The 27,173-nt window shown below is 37.2% G+C and overlaps 2 protein-coding genes across 2 annotated transcripts in view; both read left to right on the top strand.

Moving 5' to 3' along the window:
* Window positions 1-1,815: 1,815 nt before the first annotated feature.
* G2E3 (G2/M-phase specific E3 ubiquitin protein ligase) lies at window positions 1,816-25,698 on the top strand. Its single transcript, XM_050336778.1, has 16 exons — window positions 1,816-1,884; window positions 4,479-4,534; window positions 6,081-6,178; window positions 8,136-8,237; window positions 9,151-9,275; window positions 10,773-10,938; window positions 11,628-11,734; window positions 12,751-12,867; window positions 14,281-14,405; window positions 14,511-14,643; window positions 15,289-15,414; window positions 16,841-17,151; window positions 17,826-18,007; window positions 18,164-18,336; window positions 20,661-20,860; window positions 21,422-25,698. Exons 2-16 carry the CDS (start codon window positions 4,498-4,500, stop codon window positions 21,652-21,654), a joined length of 2,235 nt encoding a protein of 744 aa, XP_050192735.1. The 5' UTR covers window positions 1,816-1,884; window positions 4,479-4,497; the 3' UTR covers window positions 21,655-25,698.
* A 629-nt stretch (window positions 25,699-26,327) lies between these two features.
* Window positions 26,328-27,173, top strand: part of SCFD1 (sec1 family domain containing 1) — a 52,362-nt gene continuing 51,516 nt past the window's right edge. Inside the window, exon 1 of the mRNA XM_050336779.1 lies at window positions 26,328-26,378. Coding sequence (XP_050192736.1) covers window positions 26,348-26,378 — 31 coding nt within the window. The 5' untranslated portion in view covers window positions 26,328-26,347. The remainder of the gene's footprint in view (window positions 26,379-27,173) is intronic.

Genomic DNA, 27,173 nt, shown 5'->3' with positions numbered 1-27,173 from the left:
AAGAACAAGACAGTTCGTGATTTAAAAAAATATATAAAATTTTTAAAGTAGCCTGGCCATCTTTTTCTAAAAACGATTAAGAATAAGGACCTTATTAGTTATACTTTAAATTTTATTAATATATAACCATGCAAATTGAGTATAACATGCTGACATAATGGTTAGGTCCTAAAAACTTTATAAGCCAGGCCATGACTGAGCATCTCCATATGTGATTTGGAGTTTTAGACAGCCTATCGTACTTCAGATGTTTAGAAGATGATGTACTGCTAGTCAGAGTTTCACATAAATATAGAAAAATATTTGAGACTGTCTCATTAAACAAACAAACAAACAAAAAAATCCATAAAACCCAGGAAAACACATAGACACATTCAAACATTAATTCTTCCTTTAGAGCTTTTCCTCCCTAATGCATAGGAAGACCTGAATGACTGATAAAGACTGAAAAAAACCAAAATGTTCTGTTTTTTCCTGACTGAGAATAATAATTTTTATAAATCCAACAGAACTTATCAGCTGAACCAAAATTAAATACTCTGTATTTGGAACCTAACAGCATACAGCAAAGAAAATAATGGTATATATTAAAAAAGATGGAGGTAGTATAATAACAGTAACATTATTTATTCAGTAGACCATGACTTCAGATTGGGGGTCAAACTCTCAAATGACAACATTAAGGCTTGCCATTCCCACTGGTAGTGTGACAATTCCTTTTATATATCAGAATAGTCAGCAAGCTAGAGAGAATACAGAAAAGAATGATACTCTACATTTCTTGAAAATGTACATTTGTATCCATGTAGGAGAATGGAAGCTATTCTGGATTTTTCATATAGCAGGTAGGTTGTCGATTATTGGATAAAATGGCACACCTACCAGACTGAGGTACATTTAGGAAAAACAATGTAATTTCTTTTAATTCTTTTTTTTTTTTTTAGCAATCAAATAATTACATAGAGTCTATCTCTACCCTTTGTCCTGTTCCGCATCCATAGACATCCTTTTCCTTTTTTTTTTTTTTCTCAGTAGTACATACTGTAAGGGTATCTGATTAACAGCTGTTTAAGACTTGGGCAACACACAGAAGTAGCTAAGCCCCAGATACACAAAAGCAGGAAACAACAGAGACAATGACAATCGGAATCTCGAGCCACTGATGGGCCATTAAAAGGATCACTCAGCCTGAAGGAGATTAAACTGGAACTTTCTAACTGCGTGTTAGAAAGGTACATTGTGTGTGAACATGCACAGAAAAAAGGCAGTGGAACAATGGGACTAGTTATATGAAAACAAGCAGCTGGTCAGCACACTTTCCTAGCCAAGTCCCACCCACGTTCCCAGGTACGCTCCGTGTTCTGCCTGCGTGTGCCGCTAGCGAACCTCAGACCAGGGTAAAGTAGTGAAGAGTTTCGCGGTCTAGGACCTGGATACTGGGACGAGCGTGGGTCTGGAGCTGCTGCAGAGATCCCGGGTTCAACAGCCAAGTTACCAGGGGGAATAAAGGTCTGTGCCAGGTATGGGAGAGACCCGCGTGGGTAGGGAGGTGGGCGGCGAGGTGGGAGCTCTGCTACCGACACTGTCCAGTGTGTGGGTGTGGAACTGCACCCCGCTTGGCATTCCCAAGATAGACCTCGGGAATGCAGCAGCCCAGCTGTAATGGACAAGGGAGCAGCAGCGGCCCGCATCCCAAAGCCGCTGGAATGAGCTCCCTTGTCACGCAGCGCACTACCAGCAGCACTCCGGTGGCAAAACATCAGCACCATGATCAGCCGGGGGCGGGGCCTGCGCCGGGGCCGCTTCCGGCGGGCGGCGGATGTTGGGGTTTGAATCGGCCGTTTGAATCGGTTGGGGCGCGCGGGCGGCGCGAGGCGGTGCGCGGTGAGTGGCGCCCCGGGGGGCAGGAGCGGGCGGGGGCGGCGCCGGCGGCGACGGGAAGGGAAGCCAAGCCAAGCCCTTCCTTGGGCGTGCGGCGGCCTCTCGGCCCGCGCTCGGGGGAGTCCGTGCTGCCTGGCTCCCGCCGCTCGGCTGGAGGCAGGAGGTGGGTTGATGACTAACCAAAGTGAGCATCTTCCTCTTCCCGCAGCGCTACTGGCATTTAAAACTGGCGGGGGGCGAGCGGCGGGAGAGCCGTCCGTGCGGCCGCGGGTGGGGGTGGCGGCTGAGCTCCCCCAGGTGCGGGCAGCACGGGCTACCCGGATCCCGGCCGGCCGGGATCCTCGGGACGTGGCGGGAGCTGTCCCGCCGCCATCTGTTGGGGGATGCGGAGGGACGGGTCTCTCCCGGAACGCGGCGCTGGGGAATATCGGCGGGATGAGCTGGCTGGAGCTCCAGCCGTGTGTACATTCGGGACACACAGGATGCAGGGATGGGCTCCGGGAGAGTTCCTTTGTTCGTGTGCTGGGGGTACCACGTGTGCCTGATACGATGCCTCGTGGGGTTGTTTTTGTTTTTTTTCCTTTGCCCATCCGGTAGTTAAAAGTCTCGAAACACCTTAGGTCCGAGAGCAGTTAAAAGTTTCAGAATTCAGCAAAACCTAAATACACACTCCGAGGACTTTTCTAGCCTGTTTAGGCAAAGTAGATACATTTTATTTACACTGGTTTTATATAAACGTATGGGCCCTAATGTGTTCGTTCTTGTCTCGCAAACAGACTCGTGCGAAATTGCATTGTTTCTGTGAAAAACCCCATAGTGCCTTCAGTGCATGGGGCTTCAGTGGTTTTTCTCGCGTAACTTTTAACTTCGAACTTCGGGTTCACTTCCCTAAAGAATTCGAGAAAAGTAGAAGGAATTGCTGGTGGGAGTGGTATAGCGATTTTTTTTTCTGTTTTGCTGAAGCCAAGGAAAGTTAGGAAGGTGGTTTCTTGTTTCCAGCCACATGTGTGCTTTTTCCACCTGAAAAGGCTTTTTACTACAAAATCTGGTCTTGTGTTGTCATGTACAGATAGGGGTTTTTGTTGTATTACCCTAGGACTTTGATGACTGACAGTGACCATTCTGGGGAACGTGTATGAGTTTTGTGCTTGTCTTTTGCTCCCCTTGTGCCGGATTAAATATATTTTTTCCTTTGTAATTTAGAGGAAAGTGTGTTTCTGTGAAAACTGTAATCGATTATTTCCTCTTACTGTCGGTGGAGTGGGTGCTTTTAAGAACCTCTTCTACTAAGTTCGTTGTGATGCTTTTTGGTTTGTTCTCATTTCAGACCGTTTTTTGGCAAAGGTCTTTTGTGTACAACTACTCCAGTCCTCTAAAAGTGAAGTGGCATAGAGCAGTTTCCTTATGCCTGAGACTTCTGCCTCCCTTTTATTTATCTTTCTCAACAGAACTATCCTAAAACTCTTGTAAATGGCTGCAGTACTTTATTTGCAGTAGTTTGGATTAGCCTGAGGTTTCTTCCTGAAGCTGATATCTGGCAATCATCAAAACTAAGTACCAGGCCACTTATAGGTCGGAGTCTGTCAAGCTTCTGGTTTGGACCTTGGATTTGTTACCTGCTTCTTCCCTGCCCACTTCAGCATGTGAGGAGGGAGTTGTCCACCTCTGTGAGGTCAAGCGTGGATCTGCAGGCAATCACCCATGATTCCTGGCTTGCAAAACTTAGGTAATGCTTTCTTCAGCTTCCTAAGGGAAGGCAAGTCAAAGATCTACACATATGTTCCTAGAAGGTTTTTGAGGAAGAATTATCATCTTAGTGCTGCAGTGAAGAAACAAGGGATTTTGCTTGTTGGTTTTTTTTTTTCCCAAAGCAGTCTTGGATGCATGGCATGGCACATAGTAAAAGGCAGCTCATATGATGCTTGAAAGAACTGTGAGTAGGGTCGGTGTTTTTGAATAAATTATTCACCACTTCAAAATGTTAAATGCGTACTTCTAAGTGATGTAAATTCCCCTGTATGCATGTCCCAATTTTGGATTTTTTCTTTTTTGTGGATCAGGATTTCTTTGACTAGGCCAGGATCCTTCATCTTCTCCAAACACTAGAGACTATCTTCATAGTTACATCATTACCCTACACAGTTATTTTTGGATTCCAAATTCTTCATGTTAGTACAATCTTTACTTAAGCAGAAGTCACAGTTACTACCTAGGTTGTCTTGGACCATTATTTTTGATGCTTAAAATAAATAAGAACTCTTCTGTACAATTACATTTGTACATAATTAGCTGTTACATTGGACTTTATTTTCTCTTTTGAAAATAAAATACATTGTGTGTTAGTTTGGGAAAATAGTTAAAAGTTGCTGTATGGTTCGTTGTCCAGAAAAAATGTTCTGAGGCCATTTGCATCCTGCTTTCTGAACCCTTATCTTTCAAAATAACAGTTGAATTCTAATATTATTTTATTATAGTTCCTGCTTTTAGTTTACTGAGATTATACTCTTCTTTACAATTTTAAATAAAATGTACAAGAGGTATACAATGGTCATTAAGGCACTGGATGTATTTAACATCTTGTTTCTTTTTAATGACAGACAGCCAGAAGAACTCAGGATGAGTAAACCAAATAATTTTGACAGTCAAAGTACATGTAAGTAAAGTTTTTATTAAATAGTTTCAGAAATATTTAATCTGCATATATAATACCAATTGTAACTGGTTTTATTTGGGCTCAAAGAACAGGTGGGTTTCAGTAATTAAGTTACTGTGTCCAGTTCTGGCCTACTCAGTAAGAGAAAGACAAGGACCTACTTGTCCTTGTCCTACCTCCGCTGAACCCTACTGGAGAGGGTTCAGCAGAGGACCACAAAGATGGTTAGGGGTCTGGAGCATCTCTGTTATGAGTGGAGACTGTGGGAGCTGGGCCTCTTTAGCCTGGAGAAAAGAAGACTGAGAAGGGATCTCATTAATGCATATAAATATCTCAAAGGCAGGTGTCAAAATGATGGTGCCGGACTCTTTTCAGTGGTGTCCAGAGACAAAACAAGACAAGAGCAATGGCCATAAACTAAAACACAAAGGATTCCATCTCAACATGAGGAAGAGCTTTACACTGACAGTGGCAGAGCATTGGAATGGGCTGCCCACGGAGGTTGTGGAGTCTCCTCCTCTGAAGACATTCCAAACTCACCTGAGTGCATTCCTGTGTAACCTGCTCTAGGTGACCCTGCCTTGGCAGGGAAGTTGGACTAGGTGTGTCCAGTGGTCCCTTCCAACCCTAACAATTCTTTGGAATTGCATTGGAACCACTTGTCTCAGGAAATGAAAAAGAAACAACTTACAAACTTCGTTGGATTTGTTTGCTATAATTTGAATATTTTAAAACAGTATTTTTCACTATTTTAACCTTTTGAATTCAGCTGCCAAATCACACAGAGCAGTGTTTGAGGTGTACCATTCAGGGCTTCCTTGGGCTGAAGCAGTACCCCTATTATTGTCACTATTATGACTGTTCTTGCTATTAGAATATTGTTAATCTGTCTTTTACATATCTACTGGGAATTAAATGGAAGCTGTTAAATGTCTGTGGAGGTATATTAGTGGGCTAGGAACTTCAGTAAGTAAGAAATCCTCAAGTTAAGAAATCCTTTAGTTAAATCCAGTGTTGTCTCAAAGCCTTCAATGTTTTAAAAGCAGTGGTAGCATATGACTTGGCACTGTCGATGTACCATTCACATGTTTTTCACCTTTATCACACAAGTAGAGAAAGAAATATTTAAGTTGATTCATGGATTCCAGTATGGTGATGACTTTATGTACAATACTAAAAACAATTAGATGATATACTTCATGTGCACCTAGACATTGTTGGCCATTTGATATCTTTAGGTGTTTGGGAAAGAACATTTCAGTTGGGAGCACAGACTGCTTGTGAATTCAGCTTGGCTCATAGGCCTCTCCTGAATCGGCAGGCTGGTGAAGTATTTTCTTTTTAGTAACTAGAGAAGGAACAAATACTACTCTCTTCTGCATTTACTATAAAATTCAACATTAAGAAAAGGGGTATCTGCTGTCCTTTATCCAGGAATCTACTTGAAGGTGCATGTGATTAAAAGAGATGAAAGCTACTGCTCTATAGCTGATCAGTAGTATTCCAGTACATTCACTGTGATAATAAACATGATTCTATGTTTTAGTCTGTGTTCTCTGTGGACGGACAGATGACTGCCCTGAAAAGTATGGAGAAAAAAGAACCTTTGTGGAATACAATCTTACTGTGCATTATTACTGTTTGGTAAGTGTGTGGTGTTGATCTTGGAGTTTTCTGGTTTATCTGGGAAAAACAAATGTAAGTGCAACAAGTATTTAATAGTAATAATCCGTCCAGTTCTTTTAACAGTTTTGTTGTTTTAAAGCTTGAACTGTGAGCTTTAACTCATTTGCTTGAAGGCTTGTACTTGTCAGGTGATGCAGATGAAGTAAGTAAATGTCAACAAGCCTTTATTCAAAGCTAAATTCTATTCATGGTCCATTTAAATGAATTTAATTCTCCTAATCTATCATAGCATATAGCAGTGAAGTGATGTTTGCACCTACATATTTCCTTCCATAAAAAAAATGTAGTTTCAAAATTTAGAATATGAAAATTTCACCTCTTGTGGAAAAAAGTAGAGAAAGGTTTTCTTTTTTCTCGTTTAGTTCTTCGTTGGCTGTGAGCTATCCTCTGAGGTTACACAGGACATTGTAACACTTAATTGTCCTACTTCTCAGATTAGTAATACGTACCCTACTGATCATATTGCTACAATATCACTAATTTACTAAAAGTTTGTAATTTAAACAAAACCATGGATATAAACTGCAGTTGAATAGTTATCACCCTTGACATTTGTCAAGATTCATATTCTTAAAGGTATACTTCAACTATGTCTCAAATTCTAAATTTTTACAGTTCTTTAAAATAATACTACCTAAAAAAAAGCAAACCCACACAACAAGTTGTTTTGTTTTTTTTAATAAATACGGTTTGAATTTTTTTTCCCAAGTTTAAAAAGTCTCAGGAGTATTGGCAATAATTTGGGGGGTGGTATGTTTTCTCAACAAATTTTTTCAAGAGTGTTGATTGCAGATGGCTTAATAGGTTGAATATCGAGTCCTTTAAAGACTAAGGAGAGTGGAGATTTTCTGAAGTTAAACAAAGATAGAATTTTACTTTCTTAAATAAATTTGAAGCAGCTGGAAGGAAATATAGGTCTGTTTGCGATAATTTTATCTCACATAAGGCCATATGAAACAGTAGGAAGAAGTCCTATCCTGATGGAGCAGAACAGCTAGGAAAGGGCATGCTTACAATACTGAACCTTACAATTTATAAGATATTTTAACTGCAGGAAGCTCATCACAGTATCTTTTATCGTGTCTCTACTTTTAAAAGCAAGCAAACAAAACCCTTTCATTTTAGTTAAATATAGTGCATGTTGTATGAGAAAAGACTTCTAGAAAGAGGCCCATGAGTGGTGCAGTTTCATTTTTCTTTGCCAAATGTATCACAGTTGGAAAATATATTTAATTGGTTTTGGTACATAATTTTACATTTATTTGACTAAAATATTGATACAAATGTTCTTAAAATGGTGCTATGTTGAAATTATGAGATTGTAAAGAATATAGAAGACATCAAGTTGTGAAACTGTTTAGTTATTTGAAGATTGTAATGTATCTATCTAACTTACTTTAAATTATCTTAAGGCTCTTTTGATTTGCCTAGTTACTTGATTCTGTGTTTATTTAAATCTCCTCTAAAGCGAATTACTTTTCCTCTTAGGTGGCACTTCAGTACAGTTACTTCCTACTGTGCTTCATTATCTCCACAGCACAATTGTCATTCATATTAACTCAGCTAATTTAATTTTACTTCCTCTGAAGATTTATATGCTGAAAGTAATTGTTTGACAATTATCTGAATAGTCTGTATACTTCAAAAAGGGAGGCAAAATACACTGTCTTGGGATCTACAGTATTACACAATACTTTGATGTTATGAAATATTTTCATGTTACTGGTTATTACTATTCCCTACTGTCATATCAGACAAAAATATGTAAATGTTTTGGATCTGTTTTTTAGTCATTTAAATATTTGCATACAAGCTTTGTTAGACTAAACTTCTCTCTTACTTGACAAGCACAGTGTATGTAATTTTAAATCTTTAGGTAGGTAAATGTTTTAAAATACTTAATTTGTTTTCATAGTTGATGTCAAGTGGCATTTGGCAGAGAGGGGAAGAAGATGAAGGTGTAGATGGATTCTTAATCACAGATATTAGAAAAGAAGTAAATAGAGCTGCAAAACTGGTAAGAATGATGTCTTTGGTATCATCAAAAGGGGAAAAGTAACTTTTAAGTGCATTTAGTGTTGCCTGCAGAGTTTATTTTCTTTTGTTTTTCCAATGGACAGTGTGCTGAGCCCATTCAAGAATCTGAATTTTACATTTAAGTAGCGTGTCTGTTGGGTTTTTGGAAGCCATGAGGGAAAATAAAACCTGCAGAAGTTGTGATGACCCACCCTTAAGGGGCAGAAAGCACCTAATATTCATAAATGCTTGTTGGGCAAAAGGAACAACAGAAGTCAAAGGGTCCACAAACAACTAGAAAGTTTTGTTAGTAAATTACATACTTGGCATGGAAATTTGTGTGTTAGTCCCTGATGTACCTATATAAGCACACAGCAGTGGGTTTTGGTTAAAGGCTTAGTCGAGGTGCAGTTTGCCAAGGCCTAAAGAGCATTTCTCAGATTATAGTGTGACCTGGGCGGGTGGGAATGCGCTACCACAATCCATCCTGCAACCACAGTCAGCTTCTCTGGGCCTCTAAAGTTTGCAAATATTTTTATTCCCTGGGTATGTTGCAGATAAATGAATATTAGTGAATTACACTTTCATAATACCTCCAGACATTGTGCTAAGGCTCAAGCTTGCAGTGTATAATTTTATAGATGCAACTAAACTATAGGTATGAGTAAAATAACTTGTATTTTAACTCACATGTCACAAGACAATATGCATCTAAACCAATACATAAAGTCTGTGAAATAACTATATTTACTCTTTGAAACAGAGCTAAGCCACATGAGTCTTGTCATAGTTACAATCTATTAGCCAATATTCTTTCTTACACACTATTTATAATTTTTTTTATTGGATTAATTCCTGTAATTTTACTTGGACTTCAAATGTTAATATTCTTTTATTTCTAAAATTATTTTTAGAAATGTAATATCTGTAAGAAAAAGGGTGCTTCTATTGGATGTGTAGCTCCCAAATGCAAACGAAGTTACCATTTTCCTTGTGGGATAAAAAGGGAATGTATTTTCCAGTTCATGGAAGACTTCAGGTGAGTTTTGGGGTTTTCTTGTTTTCCATTTTCAATTCATTATATTTATACAGGGAATGGCTTGGTTTGTTCTTGACTTGCAATTGGATAGGCTGTTAATTGTAAATGACATAGGGTTATCTAAGAAAAAATATGGTATTTGTGGAAGACAGGGAGGCCAACAGTTATATTGCATACCTAATACCTATAAACTAAGTTCTCAACACTTTTAAATACATCATTTACTGCTCCTATGAGTAGTTAAATTGTTTATAAAATTGAGCATTAAATTCTAAACTCTGAAATAAACTGCATAATGACTGATTTTGGGTTTTTTTGTTTGCCTATCTCTCCTGTGCCTTTGTTGAAATGTCAGAGGTTTGGGTACCTATATCTCCCAGCAGTCAAAGCACAGTGTGCCATTCTGTTGTGTTTTGAAGCTTATTGGAGATGGACTTCAGGAGAAATGAATTTAACATCAAATGTCTAAAAAATGTTTTATTTTTCTTTGCTATTATCTGTCTAGCATCTTGACTGTAGTCAAAATACTCGAGTGCATTATCCTGCCTACTGTGAGCTGAGTTAGCGGGGTGGATGGATTGAACTCCGGCAGGCACTTAAAAAATTACTCACATTACATACACATGTGAAGATTATGCAGTTTCAGAAAGGTTTCTTTTAAAGCTGCACTTCTTGGATGTCTTATGTCTTTAAAAATTTACTGAATTATAAAATTTATCACACTACCTAGACTCTGCTGAATCAGTATGCAAACTCAGAGTTTCTTCTTTAATGTCATGGTAACATTGAAACACAGGAAGAACCTGAAGTTCAGAGGACAGAAAATGCATTATTTAGACCAGAATTTTTGAGAGAATTTACAGAACATCAGCTGGCACCATGATTCTTCCTTGCTGTCATTCTGTTGACTGTGTTAGATACATCATTTGTTTACATGTGTTGTGGTTTAACCCAGATAGGCAGAAGAGGAAGCACAACTGCTTGCTCACTACCCCCAGCAGATTAGGGAGAGAATTGGAAGGGTAAAAGCAAGAAAACTCTTAAATGAAGATAAAGACAGTTTAAGTAAAGCAAAAGCTGTGCAGGCAAGGAAAACAGGACAAGGAATTTATTCACCACTTCCTATCAGCCGACAGGTATTCAGCTATCCCCAGGAATGCAGGGCTTCATCATGTGTAGCAATTAATGTCTCCCCTTGCTTCTTCTTTCCCTCAGTTTTATTGCTGAGCTTGACCTTTGGTCAGTTGGGGTGATATGCTCTGGCTGTGTCTCCTCCCAGTTCCTTGTGCACCCCCAGCCTGCTTACTCCTGGGCTGGTGTGAAAAACATAAAAGGTCTGGACTCCATGCAAGCACTGCTTAGCAATAATTAAAACAACCCTGTACTATCAATACTTTTGTTCACAGATCCAAAACGTAGCACCATCCATACTAGCTGCTAATAGGAAATTTACCTCTGTGTTATACTGATAAGGGAACCATAAATTATTATTTTTAGATCTTACTGTTGGGAACATAAACCAGTCCAAACTTTTATTGATAAAGAATCTAGAGGAGCGTCACAGTGCACAATATGCCTGGATTTGGTTGAACATCTTCCAGCGTACACTATATTGAAGAGTCCCTGCTGTAAAAATGCTTGGTTTCATCGAGAATGCTTGCAGGTAACACAGGTTCTCCCTTGCTTTTTGCATCTGCAGAGATCATATTTGTTCTGTTTTTAAAAACAATGGAATAGCTGCTTAAAATTGTGTGAAATTGCTTAGTGTTTAAGGAGTTAGTTGGTATGGAAATATACGACATTTGAAGGACAATGCTAAAATTGTGTTACAGAGACAAAAAAGGATTTTGGTGTTTTTAATGCTATTAATGTTTCCTCTCCTCACCCCCACATGTTTCTGCAGGTGTGATACACACTTCATGCTTTCACTTATGTTTACTAGGTAGTTACTTTCTTGCAAATCATTATGTGCAGAATCTGAATGCTAAAAATTTGTCCATCATCACTTATCTTTGCCTAAGTCCAAAGCTAGAAAAATTTACAATGTTCTTTCTGTAAATTTATTCTGGATCTGGAGAGGTTGACTTGAGAAGGATTGTGCTTTTGTTTATGAACCTTGATCTAGCATGCGATCTCTCTCCTTAAAGGAAGAGAAAATGCTCACCATTTGCATCAATGTCAAGTGACATCATGATTGATGTCAGTGTTAACATCCATGTGAGGATTGCATCCTTGAATGTAATGTTCATCAATATTAAGACATTCTCTATTGACCTCTTAAGGATGGTAGGAATTCATAATTGATTTGGATTTTTTGTTGTGTTTTTTTTGTTGTTTTTTTTTTTTAAACAGTATCAAGCTTTGAGTGCTGGGATATTTTTCTTTAGGTGCACAGTATGCAATAATAAGGACAAATTTCAAAAAGAGATGTTGAGAATGGGCATATACATTCCAGAAAGGTAAGTAATTTTGTAATAATCACTCCTCTACAAAAAATTTGATAGAGTGTTAAAAACATTTTAATTTTTTCTATAGAACTGCATCTATTATTATGTGAAACTTTAGTTCTACCTTCAGTGGTAGAATTGTTCACTTTGGTAAGGAGCAGCCTGTTTCCTTTTAGTTATGCATAAAAATTGACAAAGGTCAAATTATCTCAAACGTAAAACTCAGAAAGCTCTGAAAAGTCATTTTTAATGCCATGATTCAGCTAGGAATCCAATTAAAAGATAAAAGCACTTCGTAAATACAATAATTTTGCCTTAACATAGAGGTTGCTCAGAAGTGTACTTTCTGTGCCCAGGTTTTCTAATTATCTGAATTTCTATCCAGACAGAATTGTAATTGACTGATTACTCAGCCATACAGCTTCTATCTTCTGCCAAGGTATTGCTAAGGATATGTTTAGCATAATAATTACTTCCAAAATTCTGAGTTGTTTTTCATAAGTTTCCACCACTTGATGAGGCTCAAAATATGACAGAAAGTGATCAGGATGATGTTTCTTTGTTAGAAGTATTATTCCCTCTTGAGACAGAAGCTCAAGATTTTTGAGAGGAAGAGTCAAAATATTTGAGGGACTTTGCCATACTGGCCTGGAAAATACTGAGTTTACCTTTCACGAGTCCATTTTCAGTGGTAACTTGAGTAGGTTGCCTAAACAAATACCTGTTTCTTGTGAGAGAGAAAGTGGAATAATGTGAAACAGAGCAAACACACACTGAGTCATGTGAAAAATAATAAATAATTCAGATCAAAGTAACTGTACACAAGAAGTCTGAGTGTATTTTATAGTATTATTTTAGTTACTAGACTTTTTTCTTCCCTCTCTCAGTTGTCTTAACTGTTGCTAGAACATTGCATGGTTGACATACATTCATGTCTTTATTACATACTCTATATTTGGAAAAAGATGTAATCCATTTAAACAATTGGAAATAGAGTTCTAATATCTGATCTTCGACCTTGTTTATAGGGATGCGTCTTGGGAACTTGAAGAGAACGCATATCAAGACTTACTGCAATGTTATCAACATTGTGATATTAGAAGATGTCTCTGCAAGAAAGGAAGAGACTATAATGAACCTGATAGGTATGATGCTGTAGCAGGAAAGTATAACCTACAATGGAATAGTTCTTTGGTGTGGTTTGGTTGTTGCCTTTTATTGTCATTATAATTTATTTATTTAAATGCTTTGATACTTTTCAGCATCAGGTTTTAATGTCAAGCCAACACACTGTCTGAATAAAGTGTTTTACTCCATATTTCAATACTAAATTTCTCTAATCAGGTTACAAAAGGCAAGAAAACCAGTTTTAATGGCTTATCAGTTATTGTGTCCTTGTTCTCATTTGATACAGAGCTGAAGTAGAATTTGCATCAACATAACACATAGATTATCTTGTACATAAATGAATGTTGTGTGTCTTTCATTGAGTTTAATTCAAAAATTTAAGAAGTGCTAAAATACTTAGAGCCTTTACAAGTAATTATTGTTAAAGTACTAGACTTACATGAAAATTAACTAGCTGTGTAAAAGCTAGTAAAATCAATCATAGATGCAAGCTGTCCCGCTGCATGCACATGGCAGATAGAATACTGCTGATAGTGTAATAAGAGGTCATATGAAAGGCTTTATTCTACTCTACCACTTGCTTAATTTTTTTTAATAAGTTCATTTTCTGCATGAATTTTTGTTTTGTTTGTGTGCTTCTGAAATTTTTATCTTTCATTACTGTGAGTATGCTCAAAGCTGTCAGAACCTCTACTTTGAAGACTTGTTTCTGTAGTACTGTAGACACTAGCTTTGCTTTATACAGTTTTGACCAAGCATTACATGGTTCATTCATGGTACGTGTGCACCTCAGGATTTACTTTGCCTTTAAAGGTTATACCTGAGGCTTCCAGTATTTGAACTAATCAGTTAACATTGTTCCAGTGTATGTTTAAGCAAAATCAAAGAAGTCTAGACAAAAACCTAACAGATATTTAAACACTGTCATTAATGAAGAGTCTTCTTCAGAACGTAAGAATAATCATAGCATCATAAAATGGTTTGGGTTGGAAGGGAACTTTGTCCTATCACAACAGGCCCTGCTAAAATGTCTGTTCAACAACACATCAGTAGTTTGAGTGCTTCGAGAGAGAGCTCTCCTGTAAAAAAAAAATAGCATTTGGAAAAGTTGACTGGTGAATACCCTTAAGATACAGAGTATTTTCCTGACTAGCAACATGGGGAGAAAATATTGCCTGTAAACTGTTGACTTCAAGGCAGGGGAGCACACTAATTCATAGCCTCATTCAATACAAGGTGCTGAAACATGAGCTGCTTTTTTTCTTCTTGTGAGTACATCTTGTATGAAGAAAGTTCCTGTTGATTATAATAATTTCTACCATGCTGATAAAATTATGCTTTGTTAGATTAGTGTCTGGATTGCACTTACTATTGAATAGTCTTCATTTTAACTTCTGTCTAATACTAAATACGTAAGTTTTTAATTTTAGTAAATGGGAAATAAAGCGTTGTCAGTGTTGTGGTTCTCGTGGGACTCATTTGGCCTGTTCATCTCTGAAGTCATGGGAGCAAAACTGGGAGTGCATAGAATGCAGAAGTATCTTTGCAAAATCAGGTAAAGTTGTGGATGTGATAGTGACTTCTTAAATGATAACTTTAAGTTACATAAATGTACTTTACAGCTAGCAAATATACTAGTTAATATAATTTAATCATACAGGGAAGTACAGCAGAAAGAAAAAGCGTTCTTTGGCTACCTCTGAAAAGACAGATGGGACAACTTGTTTGATGGAAGAGCCATCTCCAAAGACCCCTCGGCAGTCATCTGGATCTCAACGCAGTTTTCTACTCCAGTGTGTAATGTTTTGGTTTTGATCAGAAACTGGTTATTATATAATATTTAAACATGAGGAGGTGATGGTTTATTCGGTAGGAGAAACTTCTTACGCTAAATTGCTAATTGTTTAAAACTGGAGTTTTTAGTGATTGAAGTTTCCTAAGTAAGCCATGAACTCTGTTAATTAGCTATAGTTACATGGATTTGGTGGCATGAAAACCACTTTTTGTTTGATAAAAATAGATCCTTTCTAAAGGAACCATAACAATTTAAAGGTAACCTAGAATATACAAATGCAAAACCTTAAGTTTGTTTATTGGGGGTTTTCCATTTTAATAATCTTCTAGAAATCTAACTTATAGATGTTTTATAAGAATATTTTCCTGTCTCCTGAAATAAAAACTTGTCAAGTCTGTAGAAATTAATAATTTTAGTTTTTACTTAATGTATCAGTCAGAACTTCCATGTCATCTATGGGATCCAACTAAAAGCAGATCCTTAAACCACCATATAATAAAATACTAAATTGTTATTTTTAAAATTGTAGTTCAGGCACTGGTGGACTTCATGGTAGGGGGAAACTATGCTGCTGTCTTCAAATAAGAAGTGGTTATGCATTCTTCAATTGTATCTCTTCTTGAATTACTGTTTTGACTTATAGATCACCAAAGAGAATGTACCAGAACAACTTGTCACCTTGCTCACACCTAGAACTTCCATCATCCAACAGAGTGACGATGTCCTTATCTCCACTGATGTTAAACAGAAACTGGTCCCTGAGGCAAAAGTATTTTCTTTTAATTTTTCTTATGTTGAAGAGTAACCTATCATATGGCTCTATATCATAATTCCTACAGAATATCTAAGGGGGTGGAAGGATGAGTGTATTGTAGCTATATGTACTTGTGTGTGTATATACATACATATCTCTCACAGACCCCAGCACCTGCAAAAAAAACATTTTCCCAGGGGACTTGACTTACTAATTCCCTGGGCAGCCTGAAGTCTGCTCTCATGTCCAGAGTAGAGGTTTTGCTGACACTTCTCCTCCTGTCAACAGATTTTAAACTCAGTCGTCTCATGGTTGCTGTGGCTAAGACAGCCACCAATCTCCACTTCGCTCACAAGGTCCACTCTGAGTTGGCTCCCTTAGGACCTGTTCCATAAAATTGTAATCCAGGTGTTTTAGGAATCTTCTGGCCCAGATTGTATCAGCTGTTTGAGATACATATAGATATATATGTATGCATGTAGTCACTGGAAAAATGGAATGAGTACACTGAAAACCTGGAGTCATAGCTCGATAAAGGTTTCTGCTGTTTGTAAATGCTAGAGGGGTGTGAGGAGAAAAGAATGATACCTATTGAGAAGTTTTAGGTTCGTTAGTGAGGGGATAAAAACTCAGAAATGTATATTTGTCTTTACCAAAGCACAACTAGTTATTCTTTAGAAAATATGGAACAAAAAGAATCCTAGTTGCTTTCTTCTAATTAGACGTGTTTTGAATGTTGAAGGGTTTTGCACTTTTACCATAGGAATAGTTCATGATTGTACTAAAACCAGTGCTAAAACAACATGTTTTAATATAAAATACTGATTTTAAGGATGTAAAATTCTTTATCTGGCTATGAGTAGTTAATTGATGAATTCTACCTTATATGCTAAAAATTCTGATGGAGCAATTAGTTACTTCTAGTAGTAGGGTATGTGAAACAGATTTGGTTGGAAATTAAAAAACAAAGAAGAGGTCTTATTTTTTTACATGAGAACTGCAACATTTCTTCCCATTCAAATGTCTTTTTGATTATAGCAACAAAGATTATTCTAATTTAGTTGCAAAACATCTCTTAAATTGGTAAACTTCAATTTCTCAGTTGTTTTACATTGCTCAAATGCAGACTGACAGTGTGAGAATTGTTTGGCGTGGTGTTTGTGTCACTGAATGATGGAAATCACTACTTTTTTTATGCCAGGGTAATTATTTCTACCTCCTTTTTTCTAGTCCTTAGAGGTACTTTACAATTTACCACTACAGAGTTAAAATTTGAAAAATCTACACTGAATATTTTACTGATATAATTTAGGCAATACCTGAATGTGCCACGGTGTTTAAAGGTGTGTTGTTCTTAGTAGATTGTAAGAATGTTTCCTGTATAACTGTTGCTAATTATGAATCAGATATTTCATCTGAAAATGCGTGTAATTTCTCATAGGCATTTAAGAGAGCAAAGAAAGGAAGTTTGTAACATACTGAAGGAGTTAAAGGTACAAGTTAATACAAAAACAACAAGGCTTAACATCAATGCAGATGATATCTGGAATAGTGCTTTAAAAGGATTTAGACAGCGCAACTTCAGTCCTACAAACACCATTGAAATAAATTTCACTAACTGCAATAACAGACCAAAGACAGATACTTCTGCTGCATCAAAACACCATTTCTTCCAATTATTAATGCTTCACCTTCAGAATTCATCATTGTTTGAGGGCTCTTCTGCGAAGAATTTGTCTCTTGATTTTCAAGGTAATTAAATGCTTTGTTCAAAAATACATTGAGAACTGTGTACCTTTAAACATGTTTTAGTCTTCAGCCAGTATTAGTGTCAGTTCTTGAGTATCATCTCGATGAATAGAAATTGTTTGGGCTTTTTTATGCTTTTTTTATTCCATTCTGAAGGGGGCTGAGGTGTGGATTTATAATAGCAAAAAAAATTGGTGTAGTTGGTAATGTTTATGACAATGAAGGAAGAAATACAGCAAATAATGAGACTTGGAACTTTTTAATTCATGTATTTATTCTCGTCAAGTGAATTCCTTACTTCCTGACTCACTTTCTCTGCTACTTATTTTCCTTTCCTCAAATTTCTAGGACATTATCTCTTATAGCATGCTCCCAAAAGACCCCAGGTTACCTTCTTTGAGTTCTTATGTTTCAGAATTAAATGTGCATGTGGTACAAAGTGGAAGAGGAAGTTAACATCTCCCAAAGTTAAAATAGTGGCTGAAGAGTTGAAGTAAAAAAATATGGTATACCTATGTAAAAATGTGATCTTATTCTTTCAGCCATCAGGAGATGGCAAACTTCATTTGTTGCCTCTCCTAAAATAATAAGAAATTGCATTATGACACTTTCTTTTAAAAAGTGAGGATCACAAATCATTTCTATGCATAAATAGCAAATATATTTTTTATTTGCAGCTGTAAAAGAAAACCTTTATTTTGAAGCTGGTAAAATGATTGCAGTTTCTCTGGTTCACGGTGGTCCATCCCCTGGTTTCTTTTCCAAAACGCTGTTCGATTGCCTTGTCTATGGTCCAGAGAATGTGAAGCCAGCTTTGGAAGATGTTGCTGATGTTGATGTAGCACAAAAAATAAAAATGGTAATAAGCAATAAGTTTTGTTATGTTTCTTATTTGAGAGTATATTTGGAGATAAAGACTTACTGAATAGAACTTTAATTGAAATTAAAAAGCTTTTTTTTCACATATATACATGCATGTAGTAAACAAATTTCTAACTTTTGTCTTTTTATACAGATAAAATATGCAAATAGTCTGTCCAGCCTGCAGTCTACAATACATGACTGCTATGAATTCCTTGCTGCTGCTGGATGTTTAAGACCTATAACAGCTTTGTGTGATAAGAATATGCTGGTGAATGACATATTGATCCATCATGTAATCAAGAGAATTATTTCACCCTTAGAAAGGTTTGTTTTGTTTGAGTTTTCATACTACTTGGGTTTTTTCCTCACTGAAATACTAAATAATACGTTGCTAAAACTAACTTCCACGTGTTCTTACTTATTCTCCATTTAAACCAATGGAATGTACTGTAATTTTCAGTGGATTAATTAGCAACTGTTAACTGCTTAGTTAAACTGAAGGACTGAAATTATTTCTCTGCGTATTTGCTCTGTTCCACTTTTTGGTCACATTCATTTTTCAACCTTGTAAAGAGGGCAGATTCACAGTTTTTAAACTTTTTTTTCACTTTTAAGTTTTTAAAGCATCACGAAGACTACAAAATTTCTTAAGCTTGTATTAATTTTTAATTCAGCATTGCTTGAATCCAGAATCTTTAAATTTTAAAAACGTTAAACATATGTTTCAAATTTTAATGAGTTTTCCAAAGTTCTAATCAAGGAGTTTGTGTTTTCTATTAGGAGAGCAATAAGGTCAACAAGGTGACCTGCTTAGAACATTAACATTGCATTGATGTTTCCGCGAGGTAGCGATGACCTCATTAGCTGGAAAAGCTGCAGCTGTTGACTATTTGACTGATCTCTGACCTTACTTCCAATTCTTCATCTGCTCAGTAAAAATGCATTAGATGCTAATTATTCTAACAAGTATAGCTGAATTTATACTCAAAACATTTATAGTGTTATCTTTGACAAATTTGAAAAAACTGAATCTCCAAGAGCTATGAAAACTAATTTTGAATGTGAGGATTTTTTTTTTAAATAAAGTTCAGAGCAATTAGTCTTTCAGTCATGGCCCTCTGGCATATTTGAACAATATATATCATATTTTAAAACTTGTCAGTTAGAAAGTAAAAGATAATAATTAGCCTGTTTGTTTATGGAGTAATGTGGTTTTGTGCATTTTTGGAGATGGGCTTAGAAGTGCATAAGTGAGTAGAACAGAATTTGCTTGTCACTATCAAGGACTGAGAGTAACTAAAGAGTTGGTCATTTTAGCTGTTAAATGTTCTACACCCAACTGTACACTTTCCAACATGTTTATTCTGAATTTTATTGATTCAGCCTATCAATATATAAGAAATTATGAGTAAACTCCTTAAAGTAAAATTTTGATTGTGATTATGACAGCTAAACTGGAAAGCCAGTTGCTTGAAATGTTCTTGTCCAATGCACAGTAACAAGTGAAATTTTTTTCAACCTACAGAGCCGTTTGGGTTCTTTGCTTTGGTTTGATTTTGGTTTTGGAGAGGTGGGTGTGTTTAAATGCATTTAATTAAATTACAGAGTCAGATTGGTGTGTAGGTTGGAAAGGACTTCTGGAACTTCTCTTGTCCACCACCCCTGCTTAAGCCAGGCCATCTAGAATCAGTTGCCCAGGACCATGTCCAGACAGCTTTTTAATACCTCTGTGGACGGAGGCTTTACAGCCTCTTTGGGTAACCTGTGCCAGCACTCAGTCACCTGGACAGTAAAAAAGTGGGTCCTGATGTTTGGATGGAACCTTCTGTGTTTCAGTTTGTGCTCAGTGCCACTGGTCCTGTCACTGGGCACCACCACTTAGAACCCCTTGTCTCTGACTTCCTTCACACTCCTGCACACTCCCTTCAGATAGTTGTAGGCAGTGGGATTCTACCTGAACTTTACTTTCTCCAGGCTGAAGCATCCCAGCTCTCTCTGCCTTTCCTTACTGGGTTGTGCTCCAGTCCCTTAATCATCCGAGTCACTTTCTGCTGGGCTCTCCTCCAGTGTGTCCATTTCTCTCTTGCACTGGGGAGACCAGCACTGGACACAGCATTTCAAGTGCAGCCATACCAGTGCTGGACAGAGTTAAAGGATCATTTCCTTTGATCTGCTGGCAGCACAATTCCTGGTACAGCCCAGGATACTGTTATTTGCATTTGCCACAGGGAGAAATAACAGCATGTAAGCACATGCAGACTGCAGAAGCCAAGCAAAGGCTACCTTTTAAGACATCTCATTTTACCTAGAGACAAGCATTTTTAACTGTTTTCTGAAAAAATGTAAGAAAGAGATTTGTTGTGTTTTATGTAAAAGTTTAAAGTAAACCTTGCACATACAGTTGAGTACTAGGAAATAAAATTAATTTCTGCATATCACTGGTATTTCTTTCATCTGCCCAAAAAGCTCCATAGAAACATCTAGATTGTTAAAATGGGACTATTCGCTACACCTTATCGACAAGACTTGGAGACTGCAGATGGGGAAGATTTATTTGTATCCAATCTTCCAGCTTTATAAAACGGAGAGTTCTGATGCATGGTCACTCTTTTTTCTTTTTTTCTTTTTTTTTTTCCCCTCCCTTCTAGTTTTAGGCAAGGTTTGAAAACTCTTGGTGTTCTGGAGAAAATGCAAATGCACCCAGATGCGTTCTCTAGCGTATTGTGCCACAAACCTGAAAGACTTTCAGCAGAAACTATTTGTGATCTCTTTACAATCCATCCGTCATCACATGTAAAGGAAGTTAAAGGTGCTGATTTTTGGATGGGCTATTTGCAAGATGTGGAAAGTAAGTAATTTTTTTTTCTTCCCTTCTCTGTTCAGGGTATTTAGTTGCTGGTATGTATACTAGGTTTGATTTATGAAGTTCATTGGGATAAATAAATTCAAGGGTTTGCAGTCACTGTCAGTTCCTAATTGTTGTTCTTCACTCTCTTTCTTATTAATTGGAATTTCTAAAACTGTTATCCAGTTATAATCAAACTTCAGAGGGGTAAATACATGAAAGATAGGAACTAGAACTCATGTGAATTTAAAAAGAAAACAAAACACAACTTCAGTGATACAGAAAAATCCTTTATTAAATAGTTTGTCTAAAGTCTTAAAGCCCACTGTTTTCTATCTTTTTCTTACAGATGAGTTTTTTTCTATTCACTTAAGATTTTTCAGAACTAACCCAAGTGAGTTTTGCTTGTTAAACATTTTCTTATTGAGCCATAGAACTGCATATTTATTCAGCATATTGATCTGATTTTTTGTGGGCTTTTTTTTGCTCTAAAACTTAACGTGCAGGATAATGGTTTATGTGTAATAGACCATCAGTGATAAAACCTAATCCTTTTTTTTTCAGGTGGTGAGTCTGTAGTGACATTTGAGGATATCCTGCTGTTCGTAACAGGCTCCCCGTCTATACCATCCATTGGTTTTGATCCTGAACCTACTATTAAATTTTTGCGTATAAGATACCCCATTGGAAACAGACTCCTTAATAGCTTAGAGCTCCCTATAACAAAAACATACCAGCAGTTTAAAAATAAAATGGAGCTCACCATCAGAAACACACTAAGAGTTGAAAGTGAATAAGTATTTTTGCTACTAAACTGGATGTTGGAAACTTCAGTTTCCTGCAGGAACATCTACTTTCAATTTGCTACTGTATTTTTGGACAATGTGCTCTCAGCCTTTTCACACTTTTCTTCCAAAGATATGCTGAAAGTAGTAATATTGTTAGATGGAAAACAATTTTCAAATGAAAATACACTTTATTTCTTGAATAATTCTCCTTTTGAAGTTTACTTGAGTCAACAGTCTCTTGCAGAAGTAGTTTAAATATCTACTTTTGCTGTAGACAAGTATAAGTACCAAACTCTGTAACAGGTAAGTCTGTGGATTGTATCACATACTTCAGTAACTTATTATTTATCAAAGGCAAGTCAGGTACATCTTTAAGATAATTTCTGTAGAGCTTTGTTTCAAGTAAAACTGTTATGCAGTTCTTCAGTTCCATGTATATATTTTCAGTACTTGTTTTTTTATGTTGATTCATTTACATTCTGATGGTTCAGAGAGACATAGGAAAGTTAAAATACTTGGAGTTTTAAAAGGTCATTGTGGTTAATGCATTAAAATTTAAAGTCTGGAGAAAGCCTAGGCAAAATAATATATCACAAGAACAAAATTACACTGAACTTGTGTTTCAAAACAAAAATTGAACAAAATCTTTGACATTTGCACATTACTGCATTCTGCTGTCATACACTAGTTTTTAATTACACATAGACCAAAATAGTAAAAACTAGAAGTGTTGAATATGCAACAATAATTGGTCTTTCAATGTGAAATATGAGTTAGACTTCGTGTTGTTTGGTATGAAAGTATTGAACAGTTTGTTGCTCATTAGAATATGTAAATTTGTCTTCCATTGAAGTCAGTACTTTCATACAAATATGCACTAAAACTTTTCTAAAGTAAAGGCAGTCTACCATCAAGCTTGTCTGGGCCTGACACTTTTCTAACTTTTATTCTAAACTCTTCCTCTTCAATTGTAGGTACGTTCTGAGCAAATGTATAAAAGATACTTTAGTGCTGCAGTATTTGTATAAATACCATTAAGCCATAAAAGAAGAGTAGTGAAATTCCTACACAGCAACACTTTATGTTACTAATGCTAAAACCATGAAACTGAAAGGGTGTTTAAGTACACTTTTTTAAATGTATGCAGGTCTCTGTTTTGAAATTACTATTTTCCCCTGTCAGTTTGACCACCTGTACTATAACATAGGTTGTGCTATAGATGTAATATAGATAGGTATATATCTATATATATCTATGTGTATGCACATTATTCAAAATACTGAAAAGTAATTGTACCCTTTTTATTAATCATAGCTTGGTTTTAATTGAAAATACAAGCAGGATTGCTCTACTTCTGAATACCTTGGCAAGAAAGTAGATCCATAGAAATTATAAATGGATAGATGCTTCTGGAAAAATAATAATCCATACTAATCTGATTTCAGGTTCTGGTTTAGGGTTCATTGCAAGTATTCCTCTAATTAATGAATTTTATTACTAAATGCCAATTACATAGCAGTTTACTGCAGCTCAAGAACTGCAAAAGTGCCAGTCAAGACTCTTAATTTGAGACTACACTAGAAATGGTTAAATACGAAGAAGCAGAGGGGTTATTTAAATTACACAGTTCTTTTAACAATATGCAGGTGTTTTGAAATCATTTTTAAACTGCTGCAGCTTCTCTTTCTTGATCCCGGGAGAAGTGCTAATCTTTATATAAAAAGACCTATTTTCATCACTGGATAACAAAAGCATGTATGCCACTTGTTGCCACTTAATTTTTCAATTTTTATTTCAAAGTCAAAGGAAATTATTGCAAGCCTTAGATCAGACATTTCTCACTTTCAAGTGGCTAAAACAATCTAATCGCATCAAAGTCCTGTCATTAGAAATTAACACAGGACTAGCAGTGTTTTTGGTTCTTAGTCAAAAGCATATTAAAATCTACTTTAAAATAAATATATGAGCTCTTGGAGAATGTAATTTGACTTGTTTATAGACTAAGTATTTTCTCACTGTCTTCTGGTTTTTTCCTCCAATAATAATCCATGTTTCTCATCTCTGCACAATTTTTAAGTCTCATTCTTCCAATAACTTATTTGTATTCTTGGTTTTCAGAATGGTCTATTGCCATTATAATGAGAATGGTTTGGTGCAAATTTGTTTGCTTAATAAGGATACATATTGTATGTTTGTATTTTTAAAATACAGCAATGAGTCTCCTGCAAATATTATACTTAAAAAACGAGTATTGTACCCAGCGCAGTATTCCTTTTTCTTGCCTAGTTAAAAATAAATGTCTTCTGTAATATTATGTGATTTTTCTGTGTGATAAGTACAGAACTTACAGAAGTAGCAGAGTGTGAATAATTTTAATGGACAATTCCTGGACTTCTGGCATCTGTAGTGGCAAGGGAAACTGTTCAGAACTTAGAATTAAATAAACAACATTTTAAAACCTCCAGTGGAGAAAGAAATACAAAGATAATGTGAATACAGAGCTTCAAAAACATACCTGAGATTACAAAAATAGAGTTCACACCTTTTATTGCTTATTTCTTTTGAATTCAGCAGTTGAAAGGGTTTTATATAAAGGTAGAACTAACCTTTCAGTTGTAGGAAATGTTAACTTTAAAACCTTCTGCTATACAATGCTGTATCCACACACTGAATTTGTAAAATTGTGTAATATCTAATATTGCTTGAAAGGGTTTCTCTAACATAGAATTGGTTCCCATTTTCTAAAACTGATATCTATGCATTCAGGACAAGTTTTCTTTCTTTTTCTGTTGATCAGCTCTATCTAGACATTCCAGTATATTCCAGTTGTATTCCTCTCCTCTTTGCATTTTCAGCATTTGTTTATATAGACCAATCTTAAATTTATTACAACAGGTCTCTAAAGTGCAATATCAAGTAGTTTTCATTTTACATAAACATAACCTGAGGCACACCTGGAAATTAGGGAACTTGCTTTCTTTCAGTATTTCTGTAACACAGAGAATAATTGCATATACATCAGTTATGTAGTAAATACATTCTTACAGAATTTCATCTTTTGTAAAATTTGTCAGCATCACAAAAGAACTATTGCAGTGCTCTTTGTGTTTGGCCACAGAACTTCACCGCACAGTTTCTGCATCAAACCCTAAGCATCCATTTGGAATAAGCATATCAAATAAGCTATTTATTTTCTACAGTGATAATTTTGTACTAAACAATAATATATTTGGTTTAGTAGAGCCTCCTTAACAATGCACGTACAATTAAAAACACCCTCAAATATTTTAGCTCTATGTTTGAAAAGCAAAGGAGTAAGAAATTTCTGACTGACTTTCGCCTATTCAAAGGATGCTTACCAGAAAAAGCTGTTAGCATTTTTAACTAACTGGCTTAAGAGTGAAATACAGTCAGAAGGAGAACTGTGTTTAAACTTAATCCTTGTATACTGCAGCTTTGACATTTTTCATTAAGATGTTCAGCCTGTGAAGACCTGAGGGTTTTGAGAGTATTAGTCATTAATTCACACTCACATTTTACATATACATTTTGAAAATAGTATATTAAAAAAATCTGTTTTAAATAGAAGCAAATGCAACTTTGGAGCCTACAAAATATTAAAGTTTATCTTGATTCTGTATTATATGGTAAAGCATTTTACAGCTCAAACTTTACTGATTTTTACTTAAGGGAGTTCCTAGTTGGGCAAAAGAAAAATTAAATTGCTTAAACTTTTTAAGTGTCAAATCGTATGCACACAGAAAGTTAATTTTTAAAATATTAATGTATGTAAAAAAAACCCAAACCAACAATTCAACTGTCTGATTTTTATATTGCATAAACAATGTTCTTTTTAAACTTACAGTAATTAGAATGTTATGCAAGAAAATGTAATTTTATAAATATTTTAGCTCTAACTTGAACTGCAGGATCAGTGCCTGAACTGTTGCATCTTCAAGCAACATTATATGGGAGAGATGTAGCATCAGTGTTGAAATAATCAGTAATTGTGGGAAATGTTATGTATATGTTCAAAGTGCAATAAAGGGTTATATATGGAACTGTCTTCAGTTTTTTTTTTTTTTATTTTTTAAACACAGGATTAAACTCCATTAAATTATCACTATGTTCTGTAGTTTCATTTGTGTACCTGTAGATTTATATAAATATATAACATGTTTATCCAGATATCTTAGTATCCCAAAACTGCGTTAGGGCGAGTGAGGTCTTCCCACTGTAGGATGGTGTTAACAGCATGGAGAACCCAAGGAAAGCTGCCTCTGGAGATGTGCTACCTGGGGCAGAGGCAAGCAAACTCGAAACTAGTTTTCCTTAATGACTTTATTTATAGCTAGCTGCCTGGTTTTGAAACTTCAGTCCTTTCATGTACTCAATCTGAGTGCAGCTCATGCTGTTCCAGTTACCTCCGTGAAACTTCGGTGCGAGAGCAAACACTTAACTACTCCAGCGGGTTTTTGCTGGTGGGGGTGGCGGGGAGAGGAAAGGTGTGAATGCCGCTCTAGCTGGGCTCCAGCACAGCCCCCCTGCCGGACCGTGAGCAGCGGTTCCCTCAGGGCCGCTCCCCGCGCACCTGGCGGGGCCGGGGGCGCGGCCGGGCCGGGCCCGCCCCGCTCGCAGGGGCCGCCACGTGTCGCGGCGGCTGCGCAGGCGGCGGGCGGGGCGGGGCGGCGCGGCCGGGAAGATGGCGGCCGGGATCCGGGAGAAGCAGACAGGTGAGCGCCGGCCGCGGTCCCTGCCGTGCGGCGCCTTCCCGGGGCTCGGGGCAGGGAGGGAGCCGGGCCAGCCGCACGCTGCCGCCGGGGAGCCTGACCGTATCCTCGCGGGGCGGGGCATGGGCGCCGCCTCGCCTCCGCCGGGGGTTCGCACCCTCTCGGCCGGCTTGGGTCTCCCGGCAAGGGGGTGGCGGCCCCTCCACCGCCCTCTCCCTCGGCGGCACCTGGGACGCCGCTCCACCGCCTCTGCTCGGAGGCCTCGGGCCGCGGCTTTCGGCCCCCAGGCCCCAGCCGTAGGTGCCGCGGGGTGTGGAAGGCGCCCCCGGGGAGGAGCTGGCGCGGGCCCGGGACGGGAACGGTGCCTTCTCCCGCGGCCGTGGGTGCACACCCCCCGGTTTGGCTTCCTCCTGCTCGTGAGAAGGATCAGCGGGAAATAGCGTTAAATAAATCTGCTATTGTGATGCTCCTGTTACGACAATACTGTGTACTGACCCTCAAGAAATTGAGAATACGAGATTAACAACTAATGCAGGTTTTCTGTGAGTAAAGCGTTTGTTATTCGGTCCCTTCTTACACATTGCTGAGTCCTTAATTGACTCTTTTGTCTCTGTAGAGCCTTGAATGTACTCCTAAAGCATAGAGGATGCCGACTCCACAGTCCTCTACTTCTCTTGCTTGCCGAAGTTGTTGTCAGTTGTTTGAGCTGTAATCCTGTCACTTTCTCCTTGACATCTATAGTATCTTTGGTGGTATAGACGGTTCTGGATGCATTTATGTAGCATGAAATGTTTAAAA

The sequence above is a fragment of the Myiozetetes cayanensis genome, unplaced genomic scaffold (assembly GCF_022539395.1).
Source record: "Myiozetetes cayanensis isolate MyiCay16 unplaced genomic scaffold, myiCay2020 scf6-25, whole genome shotgun sequence".
Lineage (NCBI taxonomy): Eukaryota > Metazoa > Chordata > Aves > Passeriformes > Tyrannidae > Myiozetetes > Myiozetetes cayanensis.
The sequence above is the reverse complement of the archived record's forward strand: the minus strand, read 5'-3'. Positions and strand labels throughout refer to the sequence as shown.

Coding starts and splice junctions, on each gene's coding strand:
- G2E3 (XM_050336778.1), top strand. CDS start 4,498: ATGAGTAAACCAAATAATTTTGACAGTCAAAGTACAT. Junction 6,179..8,135: donor CTGTGCATTATTACTGTTTG/GTAAGTGTGTGG, acceptor TTGTTTTCATAG/TTGATGTCAAGTGGCATTTG. Junction 15,415..16,840: donor AACTGGTCCCTGAGGCAAAA/GTATTTTCTTTT, acceptor AATTTCTCATAG/GCATTTAAGAGAGCAAAGAA.